Here is a 27,914-nt window from a genome sequence, read left to right as displayed (position 1 = left end):
ACCCAATTGTCTGGGTCTCCCAATTAGGAGCGACAAAGAAAAACGTATTTGTATATTATGCCAGATGCTTAGTAGCCACAAATCGCCAAAAATTCAATACCTGTGTATCAGGGCCTCAAAAATGGTTTCCAGAGTAAAAATGCAAGACCAGGAGTGAAGTGTACCAGCCCGACGCTTTGCGCCAGTCAAGCTGGCTTCATCAGGAGAATGCCTCCCATAGGGCTATGTGGGTCTATAAATATTACCCCAGTGTGATATTTGCCCTATCAGTGAGGAGGAAAGATAATTACAAAAAATGCGATCAGGTGTCTTTTCAGAAAGCAGTGGTTGGGTCTATTCCCGTATGTGACACTATGGGTGGCATTCTCTTGATGAAGCCAGCTTGACTGACGCAACGCGTCGGGCTGCTACACTTCACTCCTGATCTTGCACTTTTGCTCTGGAAACCATTTTTGAGGCCCTGATACACAGGTTTTTTGGCTACTAAGCCTTTGGCATAATATACAAACACCTTTTTTTTTTCCTCTGTCGTTCACAGACAGTCTCATGGCCCTTCATTACGATCGTTCCAGAGCTATGCAATTATAGATTATGGAGGGGATAGAAATACAGGTTATTGGAGTCCCTATATAAGTTTAGGGCATATACTGCATGTACTATCTTTCTACATGATATCCCTCTTTACCGCTTTATTTGATCCATGGAGTTGACAGTGTATCATCTTCATGTCTGATTTTAAATGATTTTAACTATGTATGTGTTGTTTTCCACTTTGATTAAATAAATACCTTATATATTTGCACTATTCACGGTCCGCCCTAGATATCATTTATTATTAGTAAGCCTGGTATCTGATATGTATCTTTTTTTGCTGTTCCAAAAACTTAGTGTTGGTAGATCACATAAAATCCCAGTAAAATACATTTAAGCTTGTGGGTGTAACTGGAATAAAAATGTGGAAAAGTTCATGGAGTATGAACACTTTTTCAAGGCATTGCATACTGTAATTTTTGGACTAGAAGGTAAACTTTGTAGTAAGAAAAAATCTTGCTAAAAAAGTCCAGAGGCTCAAAGAGAACACCGACAACATCCTTCCTAAACAGAGAAGTATGCAAAGGCACAGCTCTCTCCTCCTGCTTGACACTGATCCATTTGATCAGCGCAGGGCAGGAGAAGCAGCTACCAGAACCTGCACATCACTGAAGCTGCATATCCTGATTAAAGGGAACCTGTCACCAGATTTTTCTCTCTGCAACTAAAAATACCACCTTCTGCAGCTCCTGGGCTGCATCTATGAAGATGCGCCTTGTTTCTGGCCCCCTTTTCAGACCGCCAAAACAACTTTATAAAATATTATCTTTTCGTATGTACGTTTTTTCAGTGGGCCTTATGGGTGGGCTCTATTTGTCCTTCGTTCCCTCCTCTTGCCGCTGGACGCCGTCCCCTGTGTTGATTTGAATTGATGACGACGGTCCCGTCATCCTCCACGCTGTGCCATGTGTGATGCACAGTGCCGCCCATAATCTCGTGCCTGAGCAAATACACCCCCGGCGCGCGCGAGGGATAGTTTCTGCACAGGCCCGCAATAGTGGCCTATGATAACTGTGCATGTGTGAGACTTCGTCATCCTCCACGCTATGCCGACGTCTCGCGCATGCGCAGTCATCATGGGCCACTATTGCGGGCCTGTGCAGAAACTATCCCTCGCACGCGCCAGGGATGTATTTGCTCAGGCATGAGATTATGGGCGACGCTGTGCATGACTGCCTAGGGTGCAGTAAAGGAGGGGGAGTTCACATGTAGCAGAGCTTTGTGAGTCTATATAGCACAGTTGAATGTGTATGCAGCAGTGTGTACATAATAAGCATGCTGTATAGCTATGTTTGTGGAATACATGCTGCAGAAACACATTAGCAATAGATCTATTACCTCCCTATACTACTCTAGTGCATTAAAATTAGCAATATTGACCTTAAACTTTACACCACCCAGGAAGATTTAATTAGTAGAAATGTTTGTTATATTTTCTGCTGTCTGAACCTGAAGTGTGTCTTATAGTAAGGTGTGCTTCAGTCCAAAAATATAAAGCAAATGTTAGTATTGCATTGTTACACATGTATTTATGACAATTTGCAAATAATAGCAAGAAGCAGAGTATAGTTAACACGAGAGCAATGCAGGGAAGTGTCCAAGGTAGAAAACAAGTAAATATGAGACATGCGCCTGATCATCCATAGCCAGCCATTTGGGTACTGGCTATCCCATGCGTATCACCATACAAGGATACCTTTCTTAGGGGCGATTAAAGCGGTCTCCCTGTTATACACTTTTTAACTGTTTCATGTCCTTCCCTATAGCAAGATCATGTATACAGTGGATGTAAAAGTGTAAAAAGTATACATACCTTTGTTAAAACGCTAGTTTTTTTTTTTTATTGTAAAAAAAAATCATGAATGATTTTCCAATTTTTTCCACTTTTAAATGTCACAATCTTTACAAATCCATCAATATGCTAATTAAAATAATTTTCAACTTTTTATATCCACTGTACAAAATAGTCTATGAAATCCAAAAGGGCAAGGTTTAACAGATCCAACTTAACGTTAAAATAGCTAAAAAAAACATAATAAAGAATACATAAATCACCCATAACGATATAGAATTGGCTTAAAATGAAGTGTCGGGAGTAATGACTATACGCCATCTACAAGGGCATAGCTGCTGAGCTCAGCGTTTGGCTGCAGCGCTGTCAAAATGACGTCACCATCAAATAACAGAAGCTGCGGCGCTGGACCCAGGAAAGAGTGATACTCTCTTTTTTTCTGAAAGGGGACAACTTCTTTAAAGCAGTCTGAGGGATTAAAGGAAACCTGTCCGGTGCAATATGCACCCAGAACCACGAGCAGTTCTGGGTGCATACTGCTAATTCCTGCCTAACCGTCCCTGTATACACTAGCATAGATAAAGGGATCGTTAACCGTATGCTGATCTCGGGGACTAGTCCCCTGGAGTTCATTCCCCTTGCTAGTCGGTTCCATTAGCATGTTATGGCTCAGTCCGCATGACCCCGGAGTTTCGGTCATGCGCACTACTTCAGTTTGAAGCCAAGACGCCTATACCCAGCTTCATAGTGCGCATGACCCAAACTCTGTTGTCATATGCACTGCAGAAATCCAGCGTCGGGCAGCGATGGCGGCGGAGAGGTGAGTGAGATCATCCTGAGATCATCCATGCTAATGGAGCCGACTGGCCAGGGAACTAATGCCTAGGGGACTAGTCCCCTTGTTCATTAGCATACAATAAAAGATCTTTTGAAATACTTTTTCTAAAGATCTCTTTATTTATGCTACCAGATACAGGGACGGTTAGTCAGGGATTAACTGCTCGTGGTTCTGGGTGCATATTGAACTTGACAGGTTCCCTTTAAATAAAGTATTCCCATTAAGACTATAATGCCTAGCAGCCAGTCTCTGAATACTCAAAGCTCAGGGCCTTATTGGCCCTGATTTGAGGCCAAAGAAGGAGTACTGGGGTTTGGCAGGTCTTTATTTCCCAGAATAAATGCAATAATAATGCTCTATTCAACTGACTGAATAAAAAGTCACATTTATTATTCGTTAGAAGTTAACAAGCACTATGTACACTTCCTCTGAAGTCCTATGCTTGTGATGGGTGTTAGTGGACATGCTGATAGACCACTGTTCGCAAAAATCAATGATTTAGTGCAAGCAGGAAAGACTAAGAAAATATGTAATAAGTTGACTTCTGATTACATTTGGTTATATGGGAAAAAAAATGTCTCACTAAAATCAAGTGACTTCAGTCACCCATTAGGAGATATCCAGCTCTACTTTTCCAGATTGGTGGTACAATGAAGTAGTAATTCTTTAAAAGAGGCATTCAGTTCATAGCAATTTTCCATATTTTTTTTTTTTCTTTCAGATGAAATATGCGAGGAGGAAAATTAATATTTTATTTCCCAGGCTGAAAAGAAAAGTCTACAGCCACCCTGTGTCTGCAAACTGATGACCCGTGACAGCCCCCTATGCTTATACGGTCAAAACTGCCTCGTACCAAATGTGTGTATTTTTTTTTTTTTTTTAAATGATTTCATTTTAAAAGGGGAGTGATTTAAATTTGTGGGTTTTTTTTAATATTTATTTATTTTTTTACTTTGTACTGTATTTAATAGTTTCCTTAAGGGACTTGAAGCTGTGATTATTCGATCACATGTGCTATGCAGAGAAGTAGATCAGCACCGCTGTATAAAGCAAAAATCCCAATCTATGAATGGTGGCTTGCAGCCGACATTCACAGGAGGATTGTGATGACATGAACTTCAGTAGACCCCCGGTTGTCAAAACAACCCATTTGATCACTTGATGGGCCTGATTATGGGAGGGATTATTGATGTCCTTCCTGTCTGAGCGTGTTAAATGTCACTGTCAGTGATTGACAGTGGCATTTAACTGAACAGCTGAGAGTGGATCCATCAACAGCTGTTAGAGGCAGCATTCCCATCAAGCGTGGGAAAGATGCAGGCTCAGCGTGTGAGCACGCATCAAAGGCACGGACACATCAGATTACATAAATATAAGTCACCGTTTGTGAAGGGGTTAATGCAGACTGTGCCTGGGGTTTCAGGATACGCAGTTCAGACTCCTTTGAAGAAGCAACAAAAATAGGCACGGTCGAGGACCTTAGGTCCAGTGGTCAGGCAAGGAAACCTAGTACAGCAGATTAAACACATTATGCTTACTTCCCTTCAAAGTCATAAAAAGCTTAAAAGCGCTATCAGCTCAAATCTCGCAATAACCAATGGGATCCAGCTACACCCATCAATTGGTTGGTGAAGTCTGGACAGAAGTGGTCTTCATGGAAGAATTATGGCCAAAATGCCAAACCTTCCACATGGAAACATGGCCAAGTTACTCAACAATGCACAGAAATATAAGTGGGGTTCAGAAAATGGCAGCAAGTGCTCTTGACTGAAGAGTCAATATCTGAAATATTCGACTGAAAAATAAGACAGTTTGATAACAATAATGAGTCTGCAAGGAAAAATGAAGCATGGTGGAGGTTGCCAGCAAAAGTACAACCAGCCCAGACATTTCCTGGAAGTGATGGTAAGACCCCCAAAAACACTGATTCCATCATTAAGCTTGTGTGGGGTTACATGGACAGAAGGATAAACCTACATTTACAGATCTGTGTTAGTTCTCCAAGATGTTTGTGACATCCTCCCTTCAGAGCTCCTTTAAAGCTCATTTTATTTAACTGCTGGAGTGGTGCTTTAAATGTAAGTCCCCTGTCTTAAACTCACCTGCCGCAGACTTCATCTTTTTTCAGCTTGCTCCAGTCGTTCTCCTGTGATTTGTGACCTGCCAGTAGAACCAGAGTTTTATGGAGTGGCTGGAGGTCATATCTCAATAGAACTCTATGAGAGCCTCATTTTGCCCTCGTTCTGGCTCAAATAGAGATGCATTGAGACCTTGTGATGTAACTTCTGACTTCCGGGCCAGTCAGAAGTTATGGGCACAAGATGCCGCCGTGGGACCGGAGTGGTACCAAAAAATGAAGAAGAAGCCAGAAAGTGAATATGTTATAGGGGGTACAAGACTTAGATTTAAAGTGTCATTCCGGTGCTAACCCCCCCACCCTCCCACAAACAAAACATTGTTGGGGTGGTGCTTTAAAAACTACACAAGTGTACTTAGAATGGATATTTTAAAAGGGTGGTAAGTCGGAATATTATTTGATTTTCTTTCGGTCATTCACTTAATAGTTTATTTTTAGTAATTAAAATGTTAACACTAATTTTACTAAAGCATTCTTATAGTGCCACATTTTTTTCCACACCAGTTTAAGACTTTTGCGCAGTATTGTATACACTACATAGATTCTTAGATACTTTCTTTTCAACTTACCTGAAGACAGGATCTTCCCAAGATAAAGAGCCCTCAACCTTCATTTGCATTAAAAAAAAACATAGCTCCACATTCTGAAATTACCCTTCCTACCTAAAAGTAAGCAATTGACAGAACTGACGAAGTAATTGAGCTTAAAAACCCCCCAGATGAAATATTTCATATCTTGGCTAAACAAGCATCCTATTTTTCTTTTCAACACTCTCCTATATATATTTTTTTTGTATAGCGTTGGTGAGAAGAAAATTATATTTCAACATGATTTTCCAGGTCAATACAATTAAGAACATAGCAAACTTGTCCATTATTTTAGCTCTGACATTTGTATGAAAAGAAGGGAATTTTGTTTACTTACCGTAAATTCCTTTTCTTCTAGCGTATGTGCGCACGTTGCTTTTTACCTGCTTTTTACCTGCTTTTTTGCTGCTTTTTCTTCTGCGCTGTTTAATGCCAAAATGGATGTGTTCTTCTATTCAAGCAAAGTCTATGGGAATTTGGGTTTCTTGTTCACACTATGTTGTTCAAAATGCTGCCTTTTTGTGGCAGAACTTTGGTCAAAAACTCAGCTTTGCAGTGCAAAACCCAAATGGCAAAAACAATTGACATGTTGCTTCTTTGAAAAGCTGAGTTTTTGACCAAAGTTCTGCCACAAAAAGGCAGCATTTTGAACAACATAGTGTGAACAAGAAACCCCAATTCCCATAGACTTTGCTTGAATAGAAGAACACATCCATTTTGGCATTAAACAGCGCAGAAGAAAAAGCAGCAAAAAAGCAGGTAAAAAGCAGGTAAAAAGCAACGTGCGCACATACCCTAATTGGGAGACCCAGACAATTGGGTGTATAGGCTATGCCTCCGGAGGCCGCACAAAGTATTACACTCAAAAGTGTTAAGCCCCTCCCCTTCTGCCTATACACCCCCCGTGCTCCCACGGGCTCCTCAGTTTTGGTGCAAAAGCAAGAAGGAGGAAAAAGAATTAAAAACTGGTTTAAAGTAACTTCAATCCGAAGGAATATCGGAGAACTGAAACCATTCAACATGAACAACATGTGTACACAAAAAAACAGGGGCGGGTGCTGGGTCTCCCAATTAGAGCTAGAAGAAAAGGAATTTACGGTAAGTAAACAAAATTCCCTTCTTCTTTGTCGCTCTATTGGGAGACCCAGACAATTGGGACGTCCAAAAGCAGTCCCTGGGTGGGTAAAATAATACCTCGTAAGAGAGCCGTAAAACGGCCCTTTCCTACAGGTGGGCAACCGCCGCCTGAAGGACTCGTCTACCTAGGCTGGCATCCGCCGAAGCATAGGTATGCACCTGATAGTGCTTCGTGAAAGTGTGCAGGCTCGACCAGGTAGCCGCCTGACACACCTGCTGAGCCGTAGCCTGGTGCCTCAAAGCCCAGGACGCGCCCACGGCTCTGGTAGAATGGGCCTTCAGCCCTGAGGGAACCGGAAGCCCAGCCGAACGGTAAGCTTCGATAATTGGCTCCTTGATCCACCGAGCCAGGGTTGATTTGGAAGCCTGTGACCCTTTACGCTGGCCAGCGACAAGGATAAAGAGTGCATCCGAGCGGCGCAGGGGCGCCGTACGAGAAATGTAGAGTCTGAGTGCTCTCACCAAATCTAACAAGTGCAAATCCTTTTCACATTGGTGAAGTGGATGAGGATAAAAAGAAGGTAAGGAAATATCCTGATTGAGATGAAAGGGGGATACCACCTTAGGGAGAAATTCCGGAACCGGACGCAGAACCACCTTGTCCTGGTGAAACACCAGTAAAGGGGCTTGGCACGACAACGCTGCTAGCTCAGACACTCTCCGAAGGGAAGTGACTGCTACTAGAAAAACCACTTTCTGCGAAAGTCGCGAGAGGGAAATATCTCTCATTGGCTCGAATGGTGGTTTCTGAAGAACCATCAGCACCCTGTTTAGATCCCAGGGTTCTAACGGCCGCTTGTAAGGTGGAACTATGTGACAAACCCCCTGCAGGAACGTGCGTACCTGTGGAAGTCTGGCTAGGCGATTCTGGAAAAACACAGAGAGCGCTGAGACTTGTCCCTTAAGGGAGCCGAGCGACAAACCCTTTTCCAGTCCAGATTGAAGGAAGGACAGAAAAGTAGGTAATGCAAATGGCCAGGGAGAAAAACCCTGAGCAGAGCACCACGACAGAAAATTTTTCCACGTCCTGTGATAGATCTTGACGGACGTTGGTTTCCTAGCCTGTCTCATAGTGGCAATGACGTCTTGAGATAACCCTGGAGACGCTAGGATCCAGGACTCAATGGCCACACAGTCAGGTTGAGGGCCGCAGAATTCAGATGGAAAAACGGCCCTTGAGATAGCAAGTCTGGGCGGTCTGGTAGTGCCCACGGTTGGCCGACCGTGAGATGCCACAGATCCGGGTACCACGACCTCCTCGGCCAGTCTGGAGCGACGAGGATGGCGCGGCGGCAGTCGGCCCTGATCTTGCGTAACACTCTGGGCAACAGTGCCAGCGGAGGAAACACATAAGGGAGCTGAAACTGCGACCAATCCTGAACTAAGGTGTCTGCCGCCATAGCTCTGGGATCTTGAGACCGTGCCATGAACATTGGTACCTTGTTGTTGTGCCGGGACGCCATGAGGTCGACGTCCGGCACCCCCCAGTGGCAACAGATCTCCTGAAACACGTCCGGGTGAAGGTACCATTCCCCTGCGTCCATGCCCTGGCGACTGAGATAATCTGCTTCCCAGTTTTCCACGCCTGGGATGTGAACTGCGGATATGGTGGAGGCCGTGGCTTCCACCCACATCAAAATCCGCCGGACTTCCTGGAAGGCTTGCCGGCTGCGTGTGCCGCCTTGGTGGTTGATGTATGCCACCGCTGTGGAATTGTCCGACTGAATTCGGATCTGCTTGCCTTCCAGCCACTGCTGGAACGCTTTCAGGGCAAGATACACTGCCCGTATTTCCAGAACATTGATCTGAAGCGAGGACTCTTGCTGGGTCCACGTACCCTGAGCCCTGTGGTGGAGAAAAACCGCTCCCCACCCTGACAGACTCGCGTCCGTCGTGACTACTTCCCAGGATGGGGGTAGGAAGGATTTCCCCTTCGATAATGAAGTGGGAAGAAGCCACCACCGAAGGGAAGCTTTGGTCGCTTGAGAGAGGGAGACTGTCCTGTCGAGGGACGTCGACTACCTGTCCCATTTGCGTAGGATGTCCCATTGAAGGGGACGCAGGTGAAACTGCGCGAAAGGGACTGCCTCCATTGCTGCCACCATCTTCCCCAGGAAGTGCATGATGCGCCTCAAGGGGTGTGACTGGCCTTGAAGGAGAGATTGTACCCCTTTCTGTAGTGACTGCTGCTTGATCAGCGGAAGCTTCACTATCGCTGAGAGGGTATGAAACTCCATGCCAAGATACGTCAGTGATTGGGCCGGTGTCAGATTTGACTTTGGAAAATTGATGATCCACCCGAAACCCTGGAGAGTCTCCAGGGTAGCGTCGAGGCTGCGTTGGCATGCCTCTTGAGAGGTGCCTTGATTAGCAGATCGTCCAAGTACGGGATCACCGAGTAACCCTGCGAGTGTAGGAGCGCTACTACAGTAGCCATAACCTTGGTAAAAACCCGTGGGGCTGTTGCCAGGCCGAACGGCAGTGCCACAAATTGCAGTTGTTCGTTTCCTATGGCGAAGCGCAAGAAGCGCTGGTGTTCTGGAGCAATCGGTACGTGGAGATAAGCATCTTTGATATCGATCGATGCAAGGAAATCTCCTTGGGACATTGAAGCGATGACGGAGCGGAGGGATTCCATCCTGAACCGTCTGGCTTTTACGTGTTTGTTGAGCAGTTTCAAGTCCAGGACCGGGCGGAAAGACCCGTCCTTCTTTGGGACTACAAACAAGTTGGAGTAAAAACCGTGGCCCTGTTGCTGGAGAGGAACAGGGATCACCACTCCTTCTACCTTCAGAGTGCGCAGCGCCTGCAGAAGAGCCTCGGCTCGCTCGGGAGGCGGGGATGACCTGAAGAATCGAGTCGGGGGACGAGAGGTGAACTCTATCTTGTAACCGTGAGACAGAATGTCTCTCACCCAGCGGTCTTTTATTTGTGGCAGCCAGGTGTCGCAAAAGCGGGAGAGCCTGCCACCGACCGAGGATGCTGCTAGAGGAGGTCGAAAGTCATGAGGAAGCCGCTTTGTTAGCGGCGCCTCCGGTGGTCTTTTTAGGACGTGACTTAGACCGCCATGCATCAGAGTTCCTTTGTTCTTTCTGAGACCTTTTGGACGAGGAGAATTTGGACCTGCCCTCGCCCCGAAAGGACCGAAACCTCGACTGCCCTCTCCTCTGTTGTGGTATGTTCTGTTTGGGCTGGGGTAAGGATGTATACTTTCCCTTGGATTGTTTGATGATTTCATCCAAACGCTCGTCAAACAGCCTGTCGCCAGAAATTGGCAAACTGGTTAAGCGCTTTTTGGAAGCAGAATCTGCCTTCCATTCCCGTAGCCACAAGGCCCTGCGGAGTACCACCGAATTGGCGGCCGCAACCGCCGTACGGCTCGCAGAGTCCAGGACAGCATTAATAGCGTAAGACGCAAATGCCGAGGTTTGGGTGATAATGGATGCCACTTGTGGCGCGGACGTGCATGTGGCTGCTTCAATTTGCGCTTGACCTGCTGAGATAGCTTGTAGCGCCCATACGGCTGCGAATGCTGGGGCAAAAGAAGCTCCGATAGCTTCATAGATGGATTTCAACCAGAGCTCCATCTGCCTGTCAGTGGCATCTTTGAGCGAGGCCCCATCTTCCACTGCAAGTATGGATCTAGCCGCCAGTCTGGAGATTGGAGGATCCACTTTGGGACACTGAGTCCAACCTTTAACCACGTCAGGGGGAAAAGGATAACGTGTATCCTTAAGGCGCTTAGAAAAAACGCTTATCTGGACAAGCATGGTGATTCTGGACTGCCTCTCTGAAATCAGAGTGGTCTAGAAACATACTCGGTGTACGCTTGGGGAACCTGAAACGGAATTTCTCCTGCTGAGAAGCTGACTCCTCCGCCGGAGGAGTTGAGGGAGAAATATCCAGCATTTGATTGATGGACGCAATAAGATCGTTCACTATGGCGTCCCCGTCTGGAGTATTAAGATTGAGAACGTCCTCAGGATCAGAATCCTGATCAGCTGTCTCCGCATCATCAACCAGAGATTCCCCCCGCTGAGACCCTGAACAATATGATGTCGAGGGAAATTCTAAGCGAGCCCGCTTAGTCGGTCTGGGACTGGGGTCTAAGTCAGAACCCTCAGCCTGGGATGTATGAGATACCCCGGGAGGACATTGTTGGTCCAACTGAGGGGGGCCAGGGAACAATGATTCAACAGAGTCCCTTTGCTGAGATACCGGCCTGGACTGCAAGGCTTCTAGTATCTTAGCCATAGTCTCAGAGAGTTTTGCAAACTCAGTCCCCGTCACCTGGACAGTGTCAACAGGTGGCTCCCCCTGGGCCCCTCTTAGCAGAGGCTCTGGCTGAAGAAGTGCCACAGGGGCCGAACATTGTACACAATGAGGGTCAGTGGGACCTGCCGGCAGCTGGGTCGTACAAGCGGCGCAGGCAGCATAATAAGCCTGTGTTTTGGCACCCCTGCCTTTGTGGGCGCCATGCTATTGTTTTCCCTGAGTAACACAATAGGGTATATAGCCAGAATGAACTGTGCTCATACAGTGAAAGAGTATACTATAAACAAATAATGTATCAATACACTACAGCACCATGGGGCTAGCACCAACAGGTGCTGCTTACCACCCGCTTTAAAGCGGTTGTGAGGCCACCAGAGACCGTGTCTGGGTCTCCCAGGGTTTGTCCCTCTCTGCAGCGTCGGAGGAGCTGACAGGAATGGCTGCGGCGTCCTGACGAGAGGAGGGAGCCGTGGGCGTGGCCGAGAAAGTGCGGGAACTGGTGCTCACACTGTGCACAGTGAGGGGAGTGGAGTATGGAAATCATACTCCAGCCCTCAGTGCTGCTCGTTCCGTGCAGCGTCCCGCCCTTCCCCTGCCTGTCAGGGCTGGGGGCGGGAGAAAAGGAAACTAGGCCGCAAGAAAGCCGGGGACTCGAGTATAAGCGTGGCCGCCGTAAAAGCGCGGCCGGCGCCGAAGTCCCCGGCGAACTAAAAGTCCCAGCCGCGCCGCAGTTTCCCATGGCAGCGGCGGTTAGCGCGGTAGCCCCTACATATAAACACACTCAGCGTCGCACAGTTTAACCCGGTCAGCGCCGCGGTCCCCGGTGCACTAGCACACCCAGCAAAGCTGAGGTGTTGCCGTGCGCGGTCCCCACAGGGATACAGAGTACCTTCAAGTAGCAGGGCCATGTCCCTGAACGGTACCCGGCTCCTATCCAGCAGGCTCCACAGGAGTTGTGGATGAAGCACGGTCTCAGTGCCTGGAGACCGATAGGATCCCACTTCGCCCAGAGCCCTGAGGGGGATGGGGAAGGAAAACAGCATGTGGGCTCCAGCCTCCGTACCCGCAATGGATACCTCAACCTTAACAACACCGCCGACAAGAGTGGGGTGAGAAGGGAGCATGCTGGGGGCCCTATATGGGCCCACTTTTCTTCCATCCGACCTGGTCAGCAGCTGCTGCTGACCAATCTGTGGAGCTATGTGTGCAGGTCTGCCTCCTTCGCACAAAGCAAAAAAACTGAGGAGCCCGTGGGAGCACGGGGGGTGTATAGGCAGAAGGGGAGGGGCTTAACACTTTTGAGTGTAATACTTTGTGCGGCCTCCGGAGGCATAGCCTATACACCCAATTGTCTGGGTCTCCCAATAGAGCGACAAAGAAAAAGGGATTTGTGTTTTCTGACACCAGTAAGTTATTATTTTGGCATTGATGGAGCTGTGGGGGACCTGGTTTTTGTATACTCAGCGATGTCTTAAGTAATACCATGTTGGGGAACCTTTACAACATTTAAATTTTTTTTTATATACTGCATTTTTGGGAAATTTGTAGTGACCAAATAAAAGGCAATTGTGGCATACAGATTATTCTTTTTGACATCAAATGTACAGTTAAAATAATTTTTCTGATAAAACCTTTTGAAACATCACGATTCCAAATATATTATTCTGAAGGGATGAGAGAGTGAATTAAACTTTTTTTTTTTTAATTTTCTTTGATAGCTTATACTATATAATGAAATGCCACAGTACTACAGTATATAGCAAAATTGTGGTTCCATTAAGCCCTACCTGTGGAAGAGCTTCACAGGAGGCCTAACAAGTCAGTTACGGGGGCCATCCGCAGGCCTCCGAGATGTCACGATAACTCATCAGTTCTTTGGCATCTTCTCCATTTAACGATGGTGATTGTTAGCTCCAATTGCTGCGGTAAGGACCGATGTACGCTATGTAATAGAGTCGGCATGTACTGCGTGTATAGGGAGCTCAGCTCCCGAGTCTCTTCCACACCAGAAACCCTCAGCGCTGACGTACAGTAACAGATTGACAACGGCATTTAAATGGTTAAACTGCTACAATTGCAGCAAGGCAGATGCTGGCTATGTATCACAGCCGGCATCTGCCTTGTAGGACACCAGCTTCATATTTTGTTTAATAACCTACGATAAATGTACGCTATGGGCCGGTAACCAGTTAAACCCATCTTGTTTACATATGGAGGTTGAAACCTGCAATGACCTAGTGCTGATCACAGGGATGAAAGGCTATATAAATTGCACCAGATATCTCAATTCTTAGCAGTCCAGTACTTATTTGAAGAGCACATCTGTAGACCAAGATTTCACACTTTGGGTATAAACACACATTTCCATTCAGCAATAGAAAGCAAAGAGCTTACAAGCCGAGATAATTTGAAAAAGACGCTAAAGCTGTGTGCACACGTTGCAGAAATTTCTGCATCTCCTGGCAGGAAAAACACACACACTTTGCTGTCTTTTTTATGCATTCTTTTCATTGCTTTCAATGGTGAAAATGCAGCAAAAAGTGCAGAAAGAATTTACAGCTGCAAATTTTTCCTGCAATCAAATCTACACAGAAAAAAAAATCTAGAATGTGTGCCCAACACTTCCGGATTCTCATTAGACTTTGCTCGCATAAGGAAAATCTGCAAGAAAAAAACGCATGAAGAAAAAAAAAAGAAGTAATAAAAACGCAAAGTGTGCACACAGCCTCACAGAAAGTTTCCTACCTCTATAACACGACACTTGTTGGAATCAGGGCTGTGGAGTCGGTAAACCAAACCTTCGACTCAGACTCCCACATATATTGCTTATAGTTAGGTGAAAAATTTATTGTAATACATGAACATGTGTATGTGAACATCAGACATCTAATAATTTTTATGATACAATAATCAAGATATTTGGATAGAACATAAAATATATTTATTGGAATACAACTTTAGAACACAAACTGTAATAAATTGTAAATATGTAATACACTATGTAATATACAGTATATTACATATATATCTTGTGTGTGTGTGTGTCTATATATATATATATATATATATATATATATATATATATATATATATAGACACACACACACACACACACATATATATATAAATATATATATATATATATATATATATATATATATATATATATATACACACATATTAAATAGTGTATTACATATTTACAAGTTATTACAGTTTGTGTTCTAAAGTTGTATTCCAATAAATATATTTTATGTTCTTTCCAAATATCTTGATTATTGTATCATAAAAATTATTAAATGTCTGATGTTCACATTGTACTACAATACATTTTTCACTTAAATATAAGCATTATACTAAATGTTATTATTTAGTAAAATATTCAACACATTCTGCATTGCACTACTGTCCCCAATTTATTATATATTTTAGGAGTCGGAGTCGGTGCATTTTATACCGACTCCACCAAAATGAGCTCTGACTCCGACTCCACAGCCCTGGTTGTAATATTACATAAATCCAGATGACCCATTTACTAGCTGCTAGCTGCTGGAGCATGGGTACTTACAGTGTGAAAATCTTGAGGGACTTCATCATTTTGTCCAAGGTTACATATTTGTCTTGCCTTTCTCAAAAGGCTCTGGCACGTTTCCAACAGATTGCGTTTCTTTTCATCCACAGTAGCAAAATTATGCTAATTAAAAAAAGAAAAAAAAACAGGTTACCTATCCAATATAAAGAAGAGATAACATTTAGCTCAGTCTTGTGCGTTTCATATTTGTAGTGTTTTCCCAATGTGCCAGAAAATATATAGGTATGGTGGCATAATGCAAATTTCAAACGGGTCTAATATAGCAGAGTTTAAAAGTATATACAGTGGAACCTTGGTTTACGAGAACAATCCGTTCTGGGAGTGTGCTTGTAAACCAAGTTACTCGTCTAGCAAAGCAAAATTTTCCATAGGAAATAATGCAAGCTCAGACAATTCGCTCCACAACTTGTGCCATGACCCAGCCTGGTCCCCTATTGTGCCATTTCACACGCGCACAAACACACACATATTATGCTCACCTTACCCTCCGTTCCCTCGTCGGCCTTCTGGTTCTTGTAGTACGCAGGTATGTGTATCCGGTAACCATCGCGACGATGCAGGAGCTTCCGCTGTAAGCCTCAACGTCATACACAAGAGCCGCTTGCCTCTGATTGGCCAGCGTGCTGACGTCAAAGGCATGATCCGCTTTTATCTGACTGGTCAGCGCTCTGCCTTTGAGAAGCGCTGAAAGTGGAAATTCCTCCATCGTCGCGATGGTTACCAGATACACAATTGCGGTACAAGAACTAGGAGGCTGTCGAGGGAACGGAAGGTAAAGTGAGCATAATATGTATGTGTGCGTGTGTTTGTGCGGACTGCAAGAGCGGGTCAGAGCGCGGTGAAATACGGAACTGGAAGTGTTTGAGGTGAATATTTGCTCGTACAGCAAAGCTTTCACGTAAACTGAGTTACAAATTCACAGCAAGCTTTGCTCGTATAGCGAAATACTCACACACCAAGTTACTCGTAAACCGAGGTTCCACTGTATATATATATATATATATGAATGAACAATACGGTAAAAATTATATCAGTAGGGTCATTTGCAGAAATTGTAGTGTGTTTCAGATTGTATTGCAGCTAAGGAGAAAGCAATTATATTTAAAGAAGTTTTTCATCAAAGTGCATTTTAATCAACAGTTCTTGGAAAAAGAATAATTTCCCCAATTGGATGTGTTTTAATTTTTTTTCCCTGTGCTGAGATAATCTTATATATGTGTCCCTGCTATGTACGGTGTAAATGTCCATGTCTGACCGTACAGGGACATGGTCTGATCATACCACAGCTCCCGGGCAGGGGAAGAAGTAAAAAGAGTATAAAAACATTACAGCAACGGATCACAAAGTATTCTATATTTGGGATAAAACTTTTTTTTTTTTTTTTTTTAAAACAGGCAGGGAAATGTTTTGCCTCACAAAATACAAAAACATTTTTTTCTATAAAATTGTTTTTATTGTGGAAAAGCGGCAAAACAAAAAACCCAACCAATATAAATCTGATATCGCTGAATTCGTACTGACCCAAAGTATAAAGCTGTCCTATCGCCTATCACTTTTATGACATTGTGAACAGCGTAAAATTTAAAAATATTTTTTAAACAATCCTGAATTGCTTTTTCTTGATTCTACCTCAGAAAAAGCAGAATAGAAAGTGATGAAAAAGTATTATGTGGCCTGAAATTCATCCTGCAAAAAACAAGACTGTTGATAGAAAAATAAAAATATACTATATGCTTCAAAATATGGTGATGCAAAAAAACGCCTTAATTTTATAAAAAAGTCTTTTTTAGGCCGGGGCCACATGGGGCACTAGTGCGATCCTCGCATGACACTCGGCTCACGCTGGCAGTACAGCAGAGCCAAGTGTAATGCGAGTGTCCCTGCGACTGAGGTCAGACTGTGCGAGCGGACCTCAGCTGCAGGGGCGGGCCGGCTCTGAGGAGGGGCGGGCAAGCACGGAGGAGGGGAGGGAGGGATTTATCTCCCTCTCTCCTCCGTAGCCGGCTATTGCCATTCTCGCACTGCACTAGCGGTACACCGGTGTACCGCGAGTGCAGTGCGATTTCTCTCTCGCCCCATTCACTTGAATGGGTGCGAGAGAAAGAGTCTCGCATTACAGTCGCAGCATGCTGCGATTGTTTTCTCGGTCCGATAAGAGCTGAGAAAATAAGCGCTCATGTGTGCTGACACACAGGCTAGAATTGGTCCGAGGGGAATGCGATGTTTTATTGCACTCCACTCGCACCGTATTTCTCGCCGTGTGTCTTAGGCCTTAGTGTGATAGTAGCCAAACTCTTTAAAAATATTATACATAAACCTGGTATCGCTGTAGAGCATAGGATAAATGTGAACTGATTCAAAATGTTCTGTACTCAAATTTGCCGATAGGATTCATCTCAACCCACAAAAACCACAAGTCCCTAAAACAGGTCCGTCGTATGTTACTGGAAATAAAGAGAGCATCAACATTACTGGTGGCACAAAGACTCTGGAAAAAGGCTAAATAAAAAGAAATTCAGCAAAATGTGTGCTCCCAACCCAAATGTTCTCCTCCCTTCTGAGTGCCACATTGTGCCTAAACCACATTTAGTGTCCACATGTTTGGCATTTCTGTAGTGAAGAGACCCCGCTTAATTTACAGGGTGTGTAACCCGCTTAATTTGCAGGGTGCGAGTATCCAGAAGCACCAGCTGGGCACTATATACGGGCACTACAACGTACTGGGCTTAATTGCAATTTTCCATTAAGCAACATTCACTGCGTTGAAATTATGTTCTTTCCACTTCTGGATTATGGCCCCAACAGTGCTCACTGGAACCTTCAGAAGTTTAAAAATTCTTCTGTAACTAATATCATCAGCATGTTTTGCAACACAAAGTCACAAAAGTCTTGAGACAGTTCAATGGTTTTACCAATCATGAGATTTTTTTTTTGTGTGGCACCTTGATAAGAGGACACTTTTATAGGCCATCAGTTGAACCAGCTGATGTTATCTTACACTAAGTGGCAGGATTGCTTTCTAATTTCTGATAAATTTCAGGTGCAATCATGATTTTCCATGGCTTTTTGCACCACTCTTTCTTCATGCATTCAATACTTTTTCCTGGTGTCATTTCTCATTATTATACATCGCTAAATTTATCCACAGTTACACTTTGATGTCTTTCATTATGTGGATTAGATTGGATGCGATATATTGGCAAAACTTGAGAGACCACTGCACAGTTTTATAAAAATCAGCTTCTCTACATATGACAGCCATTCCATTCCAGTATCAGTTGAATTCCAACCAAAGTACACCTAATGTTAGGTTCGCACACTGCGTCTTTTTGACGCTGCGTTTTTGGCCGCTAAAAACGCACAAAAACGCACCTGTGTCGAAAAACGCACCAAAAAACGCATGCGTTTTTGCCGCGATTTGGTGCATTTTTGATCTCTGCGTTTTGCTGCGTTTTTCAAATGCATTGCATGGGCGGAAAACACAGAAAAACGCAGGAAAGAACTGACATGTCCATTTTTTTTTTTTAACTCAAAAACGCAGGTAAAAAAAACAGATGTGTGCGGACAGCAAAAATGAAAACTCAGACTTTGCAGGGGAAGCAAAGTCCTGCAGTTTTGAGGCCAAAAACGCACCCGAAAAACGTGCAAAAACCCCGCGAAAAACGCACTGTGCGCACATAGCCTAATTCTACTTAATACTGATTAGGTGATCACCTGAACCAAATCTTATTTAACGAGGGAAAGTATAAAAAACACTGCTGTGGTCTTCATAATCCTCTTGCAATAGGACAAGCTGGATGGCAAAACAAGTGCTAGTAATATCCCAAAAGCAATAGGAATGAAAAAATAACTTAACCATGCCAAAGGAGTTGAAAAGAAAAGTCTTGAGTGAGGAAAAGAAGGGCTCAATTCTGGCTTTACTAGCAGAGGGATACAGTGAGCATCACGTTGCCTCCAGTCTTAAAATTTCTAAGACGGCAGTCCATTACAACAAAGTCATGCAGCAGACATTGGGGACAACAAAGCTACAGACCAGCAGACGGTTAAAGCGACTCTCCACTGACCGGGATGACCATCAACTTATTTGAATGTCACTCAGCAACCGCAGGATAACATCGAGTGACCTACAAAAAGAATTGGCAAATGGCAGCTGGGGTGAAGTGCACGGCAGGAACAGTTCGTAACAGGCTCCTAGAGGCAGGGCTGAAGCCATGTAAAGCTAGAAAAAAGCCTTTCATCAATAAAAAGCAAAGGAGAGCCAGGGTGAAGTTTGCCAAAGACCATAATGATTGGACCATAGAGGACCGGAGTAAGGTAATCTTCTTTGATGAGTCTAATTTTCAGCTTTGCCCAACACCTGGTCTCTAATGGTTAGACAGAGACCTGGGAGAGGCGTACAAGCCACAGTGTCCTACACCCACTGTGAAATTTGGTGGCGGATCGGTGATGATCTGGGGATGCTTCAGCAAGGCTAGAATTAAGCAGATGAAACTCTGCGAAGGACGTATGAATCAAGCCACATACAAGCTTATCCTGGAAAAACAGTTGCTTCCTTCTGCTCAGCAATATTCCCCAACTCTGAGGACGTTTTTTCCAGCAGTAGAATGCACTATGCCACACAGCTTGGTCAATCAATGTGTGGATGAAGGTCAACCACATCAAAACCCTGTTATGGCCAACCCAATCTCTAGTTCTGAACCTCATTGATAACATCTGGAATATAATCAAGAGGAAGATTGATAGCCACAAGCCAGAAGAACTGCTTAAATTTTTGCACCAGGAGTGGCATAAGGTCCCCCAAAAGCAGTGTGAAAGACTGATGGAAAGCATGCCAAGACGCATGAAAGCTGTGATTAAAAATCATGGATTTTCCACAAAATATTGATTTCTGAACTCTTCCCGAGTTAAAACATTATTAATATTGTTGTTTCTAAATGATTATGAACTTGTTTTCTTTCCATTATTTGAGGTCTGAAAGCAATGCATTGTTTTGTTCTTATGACCATTTCTCATTTTCAAAAAATAAATTCAACATTTTTGCTTGAAAATTCGGAGACATGTTGTCAGTAGTTTATAAAATAAAAGAACAATTTACATTTTACTCAAAAATATACCAATAAAGAGAAAAATCTGAAAAACTGAACATTTTGCAATGGTCTCTTAATTTTTTGCCAGAGCTGTATTAACTTAGAAAATTGGTGACGTGTTCAATACTTATGTCACCCACTGTATGTTACGTGATCAGTAATGAACGTCCCACTGTGAGGAGACATGCAGTGTAATATGTACCGTAACCGTATTTTTCCTTCTATAAGACGCAACGGATTATAAGACACAACCCAAATTTAGAGATAAAAAAAGGTAATAAAAAAGGGGTCTGTTTTATACTCCGGTGTTGTCTTACTGGAGCGGGGCGGCAGCAGTGGAGGAGCGGAGTGACAGGAGGTAGGGGCAGTGCTGGTGGGGTCTGTGCTGGCAGCAGTGGGGTCTGTGCTGGCAGCGATGGGTCTGTGCTGGCAGCGAAAGCTGCGGTGGCTGTGTGGAGCAGGCCGGTGCGGCGGGTGTCCCAGATGCTCTGTCGGCGGTCCAAGCTTCAAAGAAATGGTGCCCGGAACGGCGCGTGCGAAGTTGGAGCTCTCAGCCGAGAGCTCCATCAACGTAGGCACTGACTCCGGCCTCCATCATGTGAAGCCAGAGCATCTGGGACACACGCCACACAGCCACCGCAGCTTCCGCTGCCAGCACAGCCATTGCAGCCAACAAAAATAGCTGGCCCATATAGAGGCAGCCAGGCACCCGCCCACACTGTTAGGCAGCCAGCCGGCCGCGCACACGCACAGAGAGGCAGCCAGCCAGCCGGCCGCCCTTACGCACAGAGAGGCAGCGAGCCGGCCGCCCTGCCGCACAGAGAGACAGCCAGCCGGCCGCCCTGCCGCACAGAGAGGCAGCCAGCCGGCCGCCCTGCCGCACAGAGAGGCAGCCAGCCGGCCGCCCTGCCGCACAGAGACAGCCAGCCGGCCGCCCTGCCGCACAGAGAGGCAGCCAGCCGGCCGCCCTGCCGCACAGAGAGGCAGCCAGCCGGCCGCCCTGCCGCACAGAGAGGCAGCCAGCCGGCCGCCCTGCCGCACAGAGAGGCAGCCAGCCGGCCGCCCTGCCGCACAGAGAGGCAGCCAGTCGGCCGCCCTGCCGCACAGAGAGGCAGCCGGCCATCTGCAGGGCTCGCATGGTCACCGGGCTGGTGGTGTTCGGGGTCGAGCTGTGAGTGGCCCAACCCAGCTTCCGTGACCCCGGCAGGTTTCATTAAAGAATTTGACAGTCCAAGGTGACAAGGGGGTAATGGAAAGAGGGTAACGGGGTTCCTGGGGGCACATCACTGGTTGCAGTGGTGACTGGGGTCTTGGTCTCCTCCGCCGTGGACCTCCTCCCCCTGCAACTCTTCTCTCCCCCAGGAACGGTATGGGACGGGAACGGGGGTTGCAAGCAGCGCCACCTGTGGTATGCGGCCAGGTGTTTAGCTGCTGCTGCAGTGTCTCTCTCCGGGGCAGGTGTTACAGGCAGCTAAGATGGAATCACTCCCCATGGGTGGAGCGGGGAAGCCCCGGAAGGTTGCTGAGAACTGGAAGCGACAGTCCGCGGGAGCACAGAGTGGCGGCATTTACTCACAAGAGTCACTGAGTGCGGGTTCCAGTTCCTTTTTATTCACTGGTCTTTTCCAACATCGCACCTGGGTGCTGGTCCTCGCCGTTGTAGCCTCCGGTCGGTCCCGACCAGGTCGGAGGCAGGGTCCGGTAAGGTTATCTGAGGGTCTCTGTCGTGTGCATTTGGTTGCAGTCCCCGTGGCATGAAGCTTCTTGGGAACTCGCCGCCTCTCTGTCTCTTTCCCCTACCCCAGCAGCGCCCCCTGACAGAATCAAGGTTCTCTTAGGGTACTTTCACACTTCCGTTTTTTTTTTTTTGCGCAATCCGCTGTCTTGGGAATCAGCGGAATCCATTAACGGATTCCGCTGTTTCCCATAGACTTGCATTGATGACGGATTGTGCCAGAAGTACCTGCATTGCTTCCGCCGAGCGGAAGCAACGCTGAATGTAACGTTATTTGCTTGCGTCAAGATGACGCCGACCAGCGGATTCCGTTGCTTCTGTTAAAATTTAGAATGGCTCCCTCTGGTAGCGGATTCCGTTGCAAAGTGCTTTACAATGGAATCCGCTGCTGGATTCCGCTAATTTCTACTGAGCATGCCCAGAATGAAAAAAATACCAAAAAAAACCCCAGAGCCGACGCATTCCGTTAGATGGACACCTAACGGACGCCAAACGGATGCAACGGGTCCGTTATTTCACAGGAATCAGATAATGTATTCCCGTGAAATAATGGATCCGTTGCATCCGTTGACACCACAAAAATAACGGATGCATCAAAATGACGCAGCAACGGACCCAGCGGATTTCGCCCAACGGAAGTGTGAAACTAGCCTTCTGCACTACAAGGTACATTCTCTACGACCCCAGTACCTGTCCCTGTTCCCTTCCTCCAGGTATTACTAGCCCTGGTCTGGCTGGTTCCCCTCTACAGTAGCTACCCCTGCAGAGGTCTGTCCTCTCACATTCTAGACGGTTCTGATTAGACTTCCTGCCTTCTCTCCAGCTCACCCCTAGCTCAGGCCCCCATCCTACCAGGATGTTGTCATGGTGACCTGTCTGTGTGAAGCCACCTGCTTCCTGCTCATTTAGGAGACAGGATGAGTCATGCAAACCAGAGCTACTGCTGAAAATCTATTAACCCGTTCCTGGTTATGTGATGTGTGTGTGTGTGAACTTACCTCCTCCTGCCCGGGAAAGGATATTATACAATACCTTGTAACGACCACGCTACAGGGGCGTTACACATGCACATACGGCCAGGCGCACAAAGAGCCGCCTACACAGAGAGGCAGCCTGCTGCCTGGACAAAGCCCCCTTGCCAATTCTCCACCTTCCGGTAAGCTATATTTGAATTTTAAGATGCACCCCTGATTTTCCTCCCAAACCTTTGGAAGGAAAAGTGCATCTTCTAATGCGAAAAATACGGTATCAGTGTGCTGAAAAACATACTACTGTGGCAGTTATTTTCAAAATTCATCGCAAAGAGTAGACAGGACTGCAGTCTGACACAAATCTGAAATAGCAGTTGCAAGTAGCAACATCAACACCACCTTACATAAGCTGCACCAACGAGTAGCCGTTCCAGTTCTTAAATTAGGGGTGATTTAATTATAGGTTTGACCAATTATAGAATAGTTTTCAAGTTAAACATTTTGATGTTAAAAATATCTAAATAGCTCTTGCCAGAAAAATAAAAATCAATAATCAGGACAGCCGAAATTTTAATGCAAACGGTAAAGCTAGATATCTCCCCATGGGGCTCAACTGCTTAATCCCTATCCCACAGCCCAAAAACCCCAAACCAGTTGTTTCTCCATTCAAAATAAAGATACAATCGCCAGATGCTGCAGACAAGGAGGAAACAATGAACAGCAGAAGCTTCTGAATGTTTTCTCTGTAGGAATGACAAATGTACCTTAAATACATATCACAACAACAATTTCATATTTCATGAAACGCAACATGCAGAACGATTAGTAAAAAATGGTCATTCCTTATGTTCATATGGAAGTGTGCATCATAAAAATACAAAATCATCACACATTTCCAGTTTTACAATGCAATGAGACAACATGAAAAGATAAAGCTTACCTTACAAAAAGGGCTTATTCACGTCTGAAAATGGCAAGTGAGAACAATAGAATGATGCTTGTGAAATGGTAAGCATTCGTACACGACAGGTTTGTCTGATGCCCCCAAATAATGATCATATGGATCTACTTCTGCAGTCAGCAACATCTTCACACAAATTCTATAGTAAAGTATGTACCCAGACACCTTGTCTGATCAGCGATTCTGCTGCTGTGGAAACTTTGTACTATTGCAGTATGATGGTGAAAGCACACGATGGGGACCTCTACTGGCCAACTTCTAGATCACCAAAGAAGAGCTGAGGTGACGCTACCTTAAATGACCCCAACTTCTAAATCTCTCATTTCTTCTCTGTGCATCTATTTAACCATTTATAGGTCTTCGTAGACCCTAAAGACATCAACTAAACTATCTTTGAATTGAAGGGAACTTTTGGTTTTCTCATTGATGTACTTTGGTATTGTGGCCAATAATTGACTTTGGTATTTTTTAATCACTTTCATCCGAAGTATGGTATGATTTTTTTTTACAGATTCACAGACTTGTATGCTGACTTGAATCTGTCTCTCGGATCAAAATCAAACATGTCTCCACAATTTTCAACGGATTGCAAAAAAAAAAAAAAAAAAAAAAAAAAAAAAATCACAGATATGTGAATGACCCCATAGATTATCATAGGTACGAGCTAGGATTCGTACGTGAAAAACGGACGTCTGAATGAGCCTAACAGGATGTTCGGGGGCTGTGAGCAGGACTTAGGCTGTATTTTTGGCACTATTTTTTTTTTTAAAAAAGTCAAATAACATGGATATATGTTATGAATAGTCAGGTTTCTGAAACTTGATAAAAGGGCCCTCACACCACAAAATGTGTTGTTTTATTGGAGATCATCACTAAAAGGAACTTAACAGACATTCTTATGATCTTCTGTGAATCTTTGTTCAGTCTCCAACAAATTCAAATTGAACTGGATTTTCAGAATCTGTTATTGCATTCCCTTTGATATTTTTAAGAACACCTAGTAGGGGACTGAGAAGAGACCTCTGCATCTGGTACAAATGCGCGATCCATTTTTTTTTTTTTTTTTTTTTTTACAAAAAAGGTCTTGAAGAAAAATCTTTCTAGAAAGTTACAGGTCACTAAGCTCCTTGGAGTGCAAAGAGAGAAATTCAAAGCCCAAGTTGTAAAGAGATTCCCCAGGTCATCTACTTGAGGCAGCCAGATCGGATAACAAAGAGTTGGAATCATAGAAGGAGCAAATATCCTGATAATAAAGAAGTCAATATGGAAGAGAAGATCTTTTACCACCAGTGGTCCCAGGCATAATCTTATCCAGGCAAGTGTCATAATTAAGAGAATTTAAAACAAGGAATAAACGTAAGGAGTTTGTGTCTGGAGTTTAGCATTTTAACAAGAGAGTACTCGACATAGACAATGAATAAGCTCAGGAGAGGGACCATGCTTCGTCAAAAAAAAAAATGAACAAGCTGGTACACCAAATCAGCCAATTCTACAAGGTGAAGGCTGCTGGGGTCTCCCACGCCACTACATATCTACCTGGGAGGGATACCCCGTTAAAATAGAGATCTTGAGGATGACTAACCCTCGTTATCTCTCCCCTTTGCAAAGTGGCTTGAAATGTCCCACATTGCTCAGGGACCTTAAAGGGACTTAGTGCTAAGATGATCAGGCAGAAGTGAACCTTTCTGTTATAGATAGCCAGAGCAAGTTTCTGCCTGATAGTCTAGCCTGTTGGTTCTGGTAATACTTTCCCATATCTAGAGAATGGCGGAGCCAAGACCAATGCTGAGAGTTAGGACTTAGCACCTCTTCCTGCAGGTAGTAGCCTATGTGGGAAAAGACAGACAAGAATGAGTGACCCGACCCGCCTTCTACAGCTGTGGTCTAGTTCTTGTAGAATTCAGTGGCTTGATTTTTGTGGCCAGATAGGCTGCTCAATCTCTGGTACCAAATGAAAGAAAACACCACAAAAAGACTTTGGGAGGATTACCTGCATGGGACGGTGGAGTTCTCTGGGAAACATGGCAGGGAATGGCTTACCTGGTCCAATTTACTCACATCAACAGCTTTGCTTAGGCTCCCCTGCACCAGCAATGTCAGCCCCTCAGCAACTGTCCTGTGATTGGGTGCATATGGTGGGAATAAGAAAGGTGGGCAGGGAGGAGGTTGGCCGGAGGCAGAGGGACTTAACACTGCTTTTATCTATTTCACCTTCTATGAAGAGAGAGGTAGAGTGTGATGATTCAGCACAGTTCTCCCTGCTCATATGTGGATAAGCAGGGAGATCACATCATCCCATTTTCCGGTCTTAAGAGGGGTGTCCAGGTAAAAAAAAATGCCATGCTCAGGGGATAAGATAATTAAAAAAAATAAAAAACGTCAGTCATACTCATCAGCACCCACCTTAATCCATTGCAGGCCACTCTGCGATCGGGTTAGAGACTGGAAGCTGTGATGTGACCTTTTCACCAGTCGCTGTACCTCTGCAGAATGTGATTGGCTGCAGCGGTCAGGTGACTTGAGTAGCAACATCAATGGATGTTTTTTGATCACACACTGCTTAAAGTTACCTGTATGCTGCAGCCAAACACAGGCTTAAGGAGTCTGGTTGAATGGTAATATCACTGCCTCTTGTCAGTGTAGACCCAGCGCGGCCTGTAATGGATACAGGTGTGTGCCTGTAGGTGAACGTAAGAGGTCTTTTTTTTTTTTTTTTTTACACATCCAGTGTCAAGGGTTATCATGCCCAGACATCTGCTTTAAGGGTAGAAAAAAAAGAAAGGGGAAAAATAAGAAACTAAAATAATAAAAGCAGATTAGTCCTGCAAACGTAGGGCTGTTTGCCTTCTATGGACACTAACCTAAGAACAGATTAAAGGAAACCTGTCAGGTCCCATATGCATTGTGAGCTATAAGCAGGGTATTGTGTGCCCTAATAACCCCTCCTACCCATCCCTGTGTTGTAATATTGTGTACTATGAAAGTAATAAAAAACATTTTATTACTTACATATTCCCTATGTAGTGATCAGAGGCTGTTGCCCCATAGGCGTCACATCGCCCTGTGGCTGTTTGCATACTTTCCGTGGGCTCACGCTCCTGTGGGCGTGATACCATGGATTCACATGAGCGACGTCCCCTGTCGCTCCTTCAGATACCGCGCGTGCGCACTTACCAATCCCGCAGCCTTTTCCGGGTGCCCGGTGTTGGCTTCAGACGTGCTTTGCGCATGCTCAGACTCTTCTGCTCATCAGCAGAGCACGTCTGAAGCTGAAAACGAGCACCCGGAAAAGACTGCAGAAATGGTAAGTGCGCACGCGCAGTATCTGAAGGGGTGAAGGGGGACGTCGCTCATGGGAATCCATGGTATCATGCCCACAGGGGCGTGATCCCACGGAAAGGATGCAAACACCCACAGGGCGATGTGACGCCCATGGGACGACAGCCTCTGATCACTACATAGGGAATATGTAAGTAATAAAACGTTTTTTATTACTTTCATATTCCACAATATTACAACACAGGGATGGGTAGGAAAGGGTTATTAGGGCACACAGCACTCTGCTTATATCTCACAATGCATATGGGACCTGACAGGTTCCCTTTAAGGTCAGTATCTGCAGGAAGGGTACATAGCTGGTAGCAGAAGCTAACACTTTCACTTAATGTCCAGCCTCCTAGTCATAGTCAGTGTCTTCCATGTCAATGACACACATTAGAAAATTAACATAATAAATATGGCAGATTCCAAAAGAATAATGTCTGCCTCCATGGATAGCTAAAATGGATGTAGTCTGGTGTCTGCAGTAAAGGTACATAGCTGGGTAGAAAAAAAACAACTATGGCCATTAGGAGTCTGGCCCTTTTCTGCTGTATCAGCCTCCTAATGGTAGCAGCCTATATCTACAGTAGGTGCTCGCGTCCATTTAATGACATGAACGAGAAAAAGGAATTTTTGCAAAATATGTTTTGTTTTTTTTCTTTGTATTACAAATAAAGGACTACTTCTATACTAAAAGGAACTATGTACATACAAATAGAAAATAAGTGCTTTTTTTCACATGGAATTGCATACCCGGACCAGAATAGATGGATAAAGTGCACATTCATGCTTTGTAAAGGTGGAAAAAGTTGAAAACATATTTTGTAAAAGCTTCAGGATCATCTGTTCCCCTCCAGCCATAAAGTAATGTAATGAAGTCTGTAAACACG

General features: G+C 44.9%; 1 protein-coding gene across 2 annotated transcripts in view; it reads right to left on the bottom strand.

The window, feature by feature from the left end:
- The window catches only part of SMC5 (structural maintenance of chromosomes 5), a 266,453-nt gene that overhangs the window by 44,436 nt on the left and 194,103 nt on the right, over nt 1–27,914 (bottom strand). For both annotated transcript variants that reach the window (XM_075317886.1, XM_075317896.1), the window contains exon 18: nt 14,926–15,051. In XM_075317886.1, the coding sequence (XP_075174001.1) occupies nt 14,926–15,051 (126 nt within the window). The remainder of the gene's footprint in view (nt 1–14,925; nt 15,052–27,914) is intronic.

The sequence above is a fragment of the Anomaloglossus baeobatrachus genome, chromosome 1 (assembly GCF_048569485.1).
Source record: "Anomaloglossus baeobatrachus isolate aAnoBae1 chromosome 1, aAnoBae1.hap1, whole genome shotgun sequence".
NCBI classification, from domain to species: Eukaryota; Metazoa; Chordata; class Amphibia; order Anura; family Aromobatidae; genus Anomaloglossus; species Anomaloglossus baeobatrachus.
This window is presented reverse-complemented; position numbering and strand designations above follow the sequence as displayed.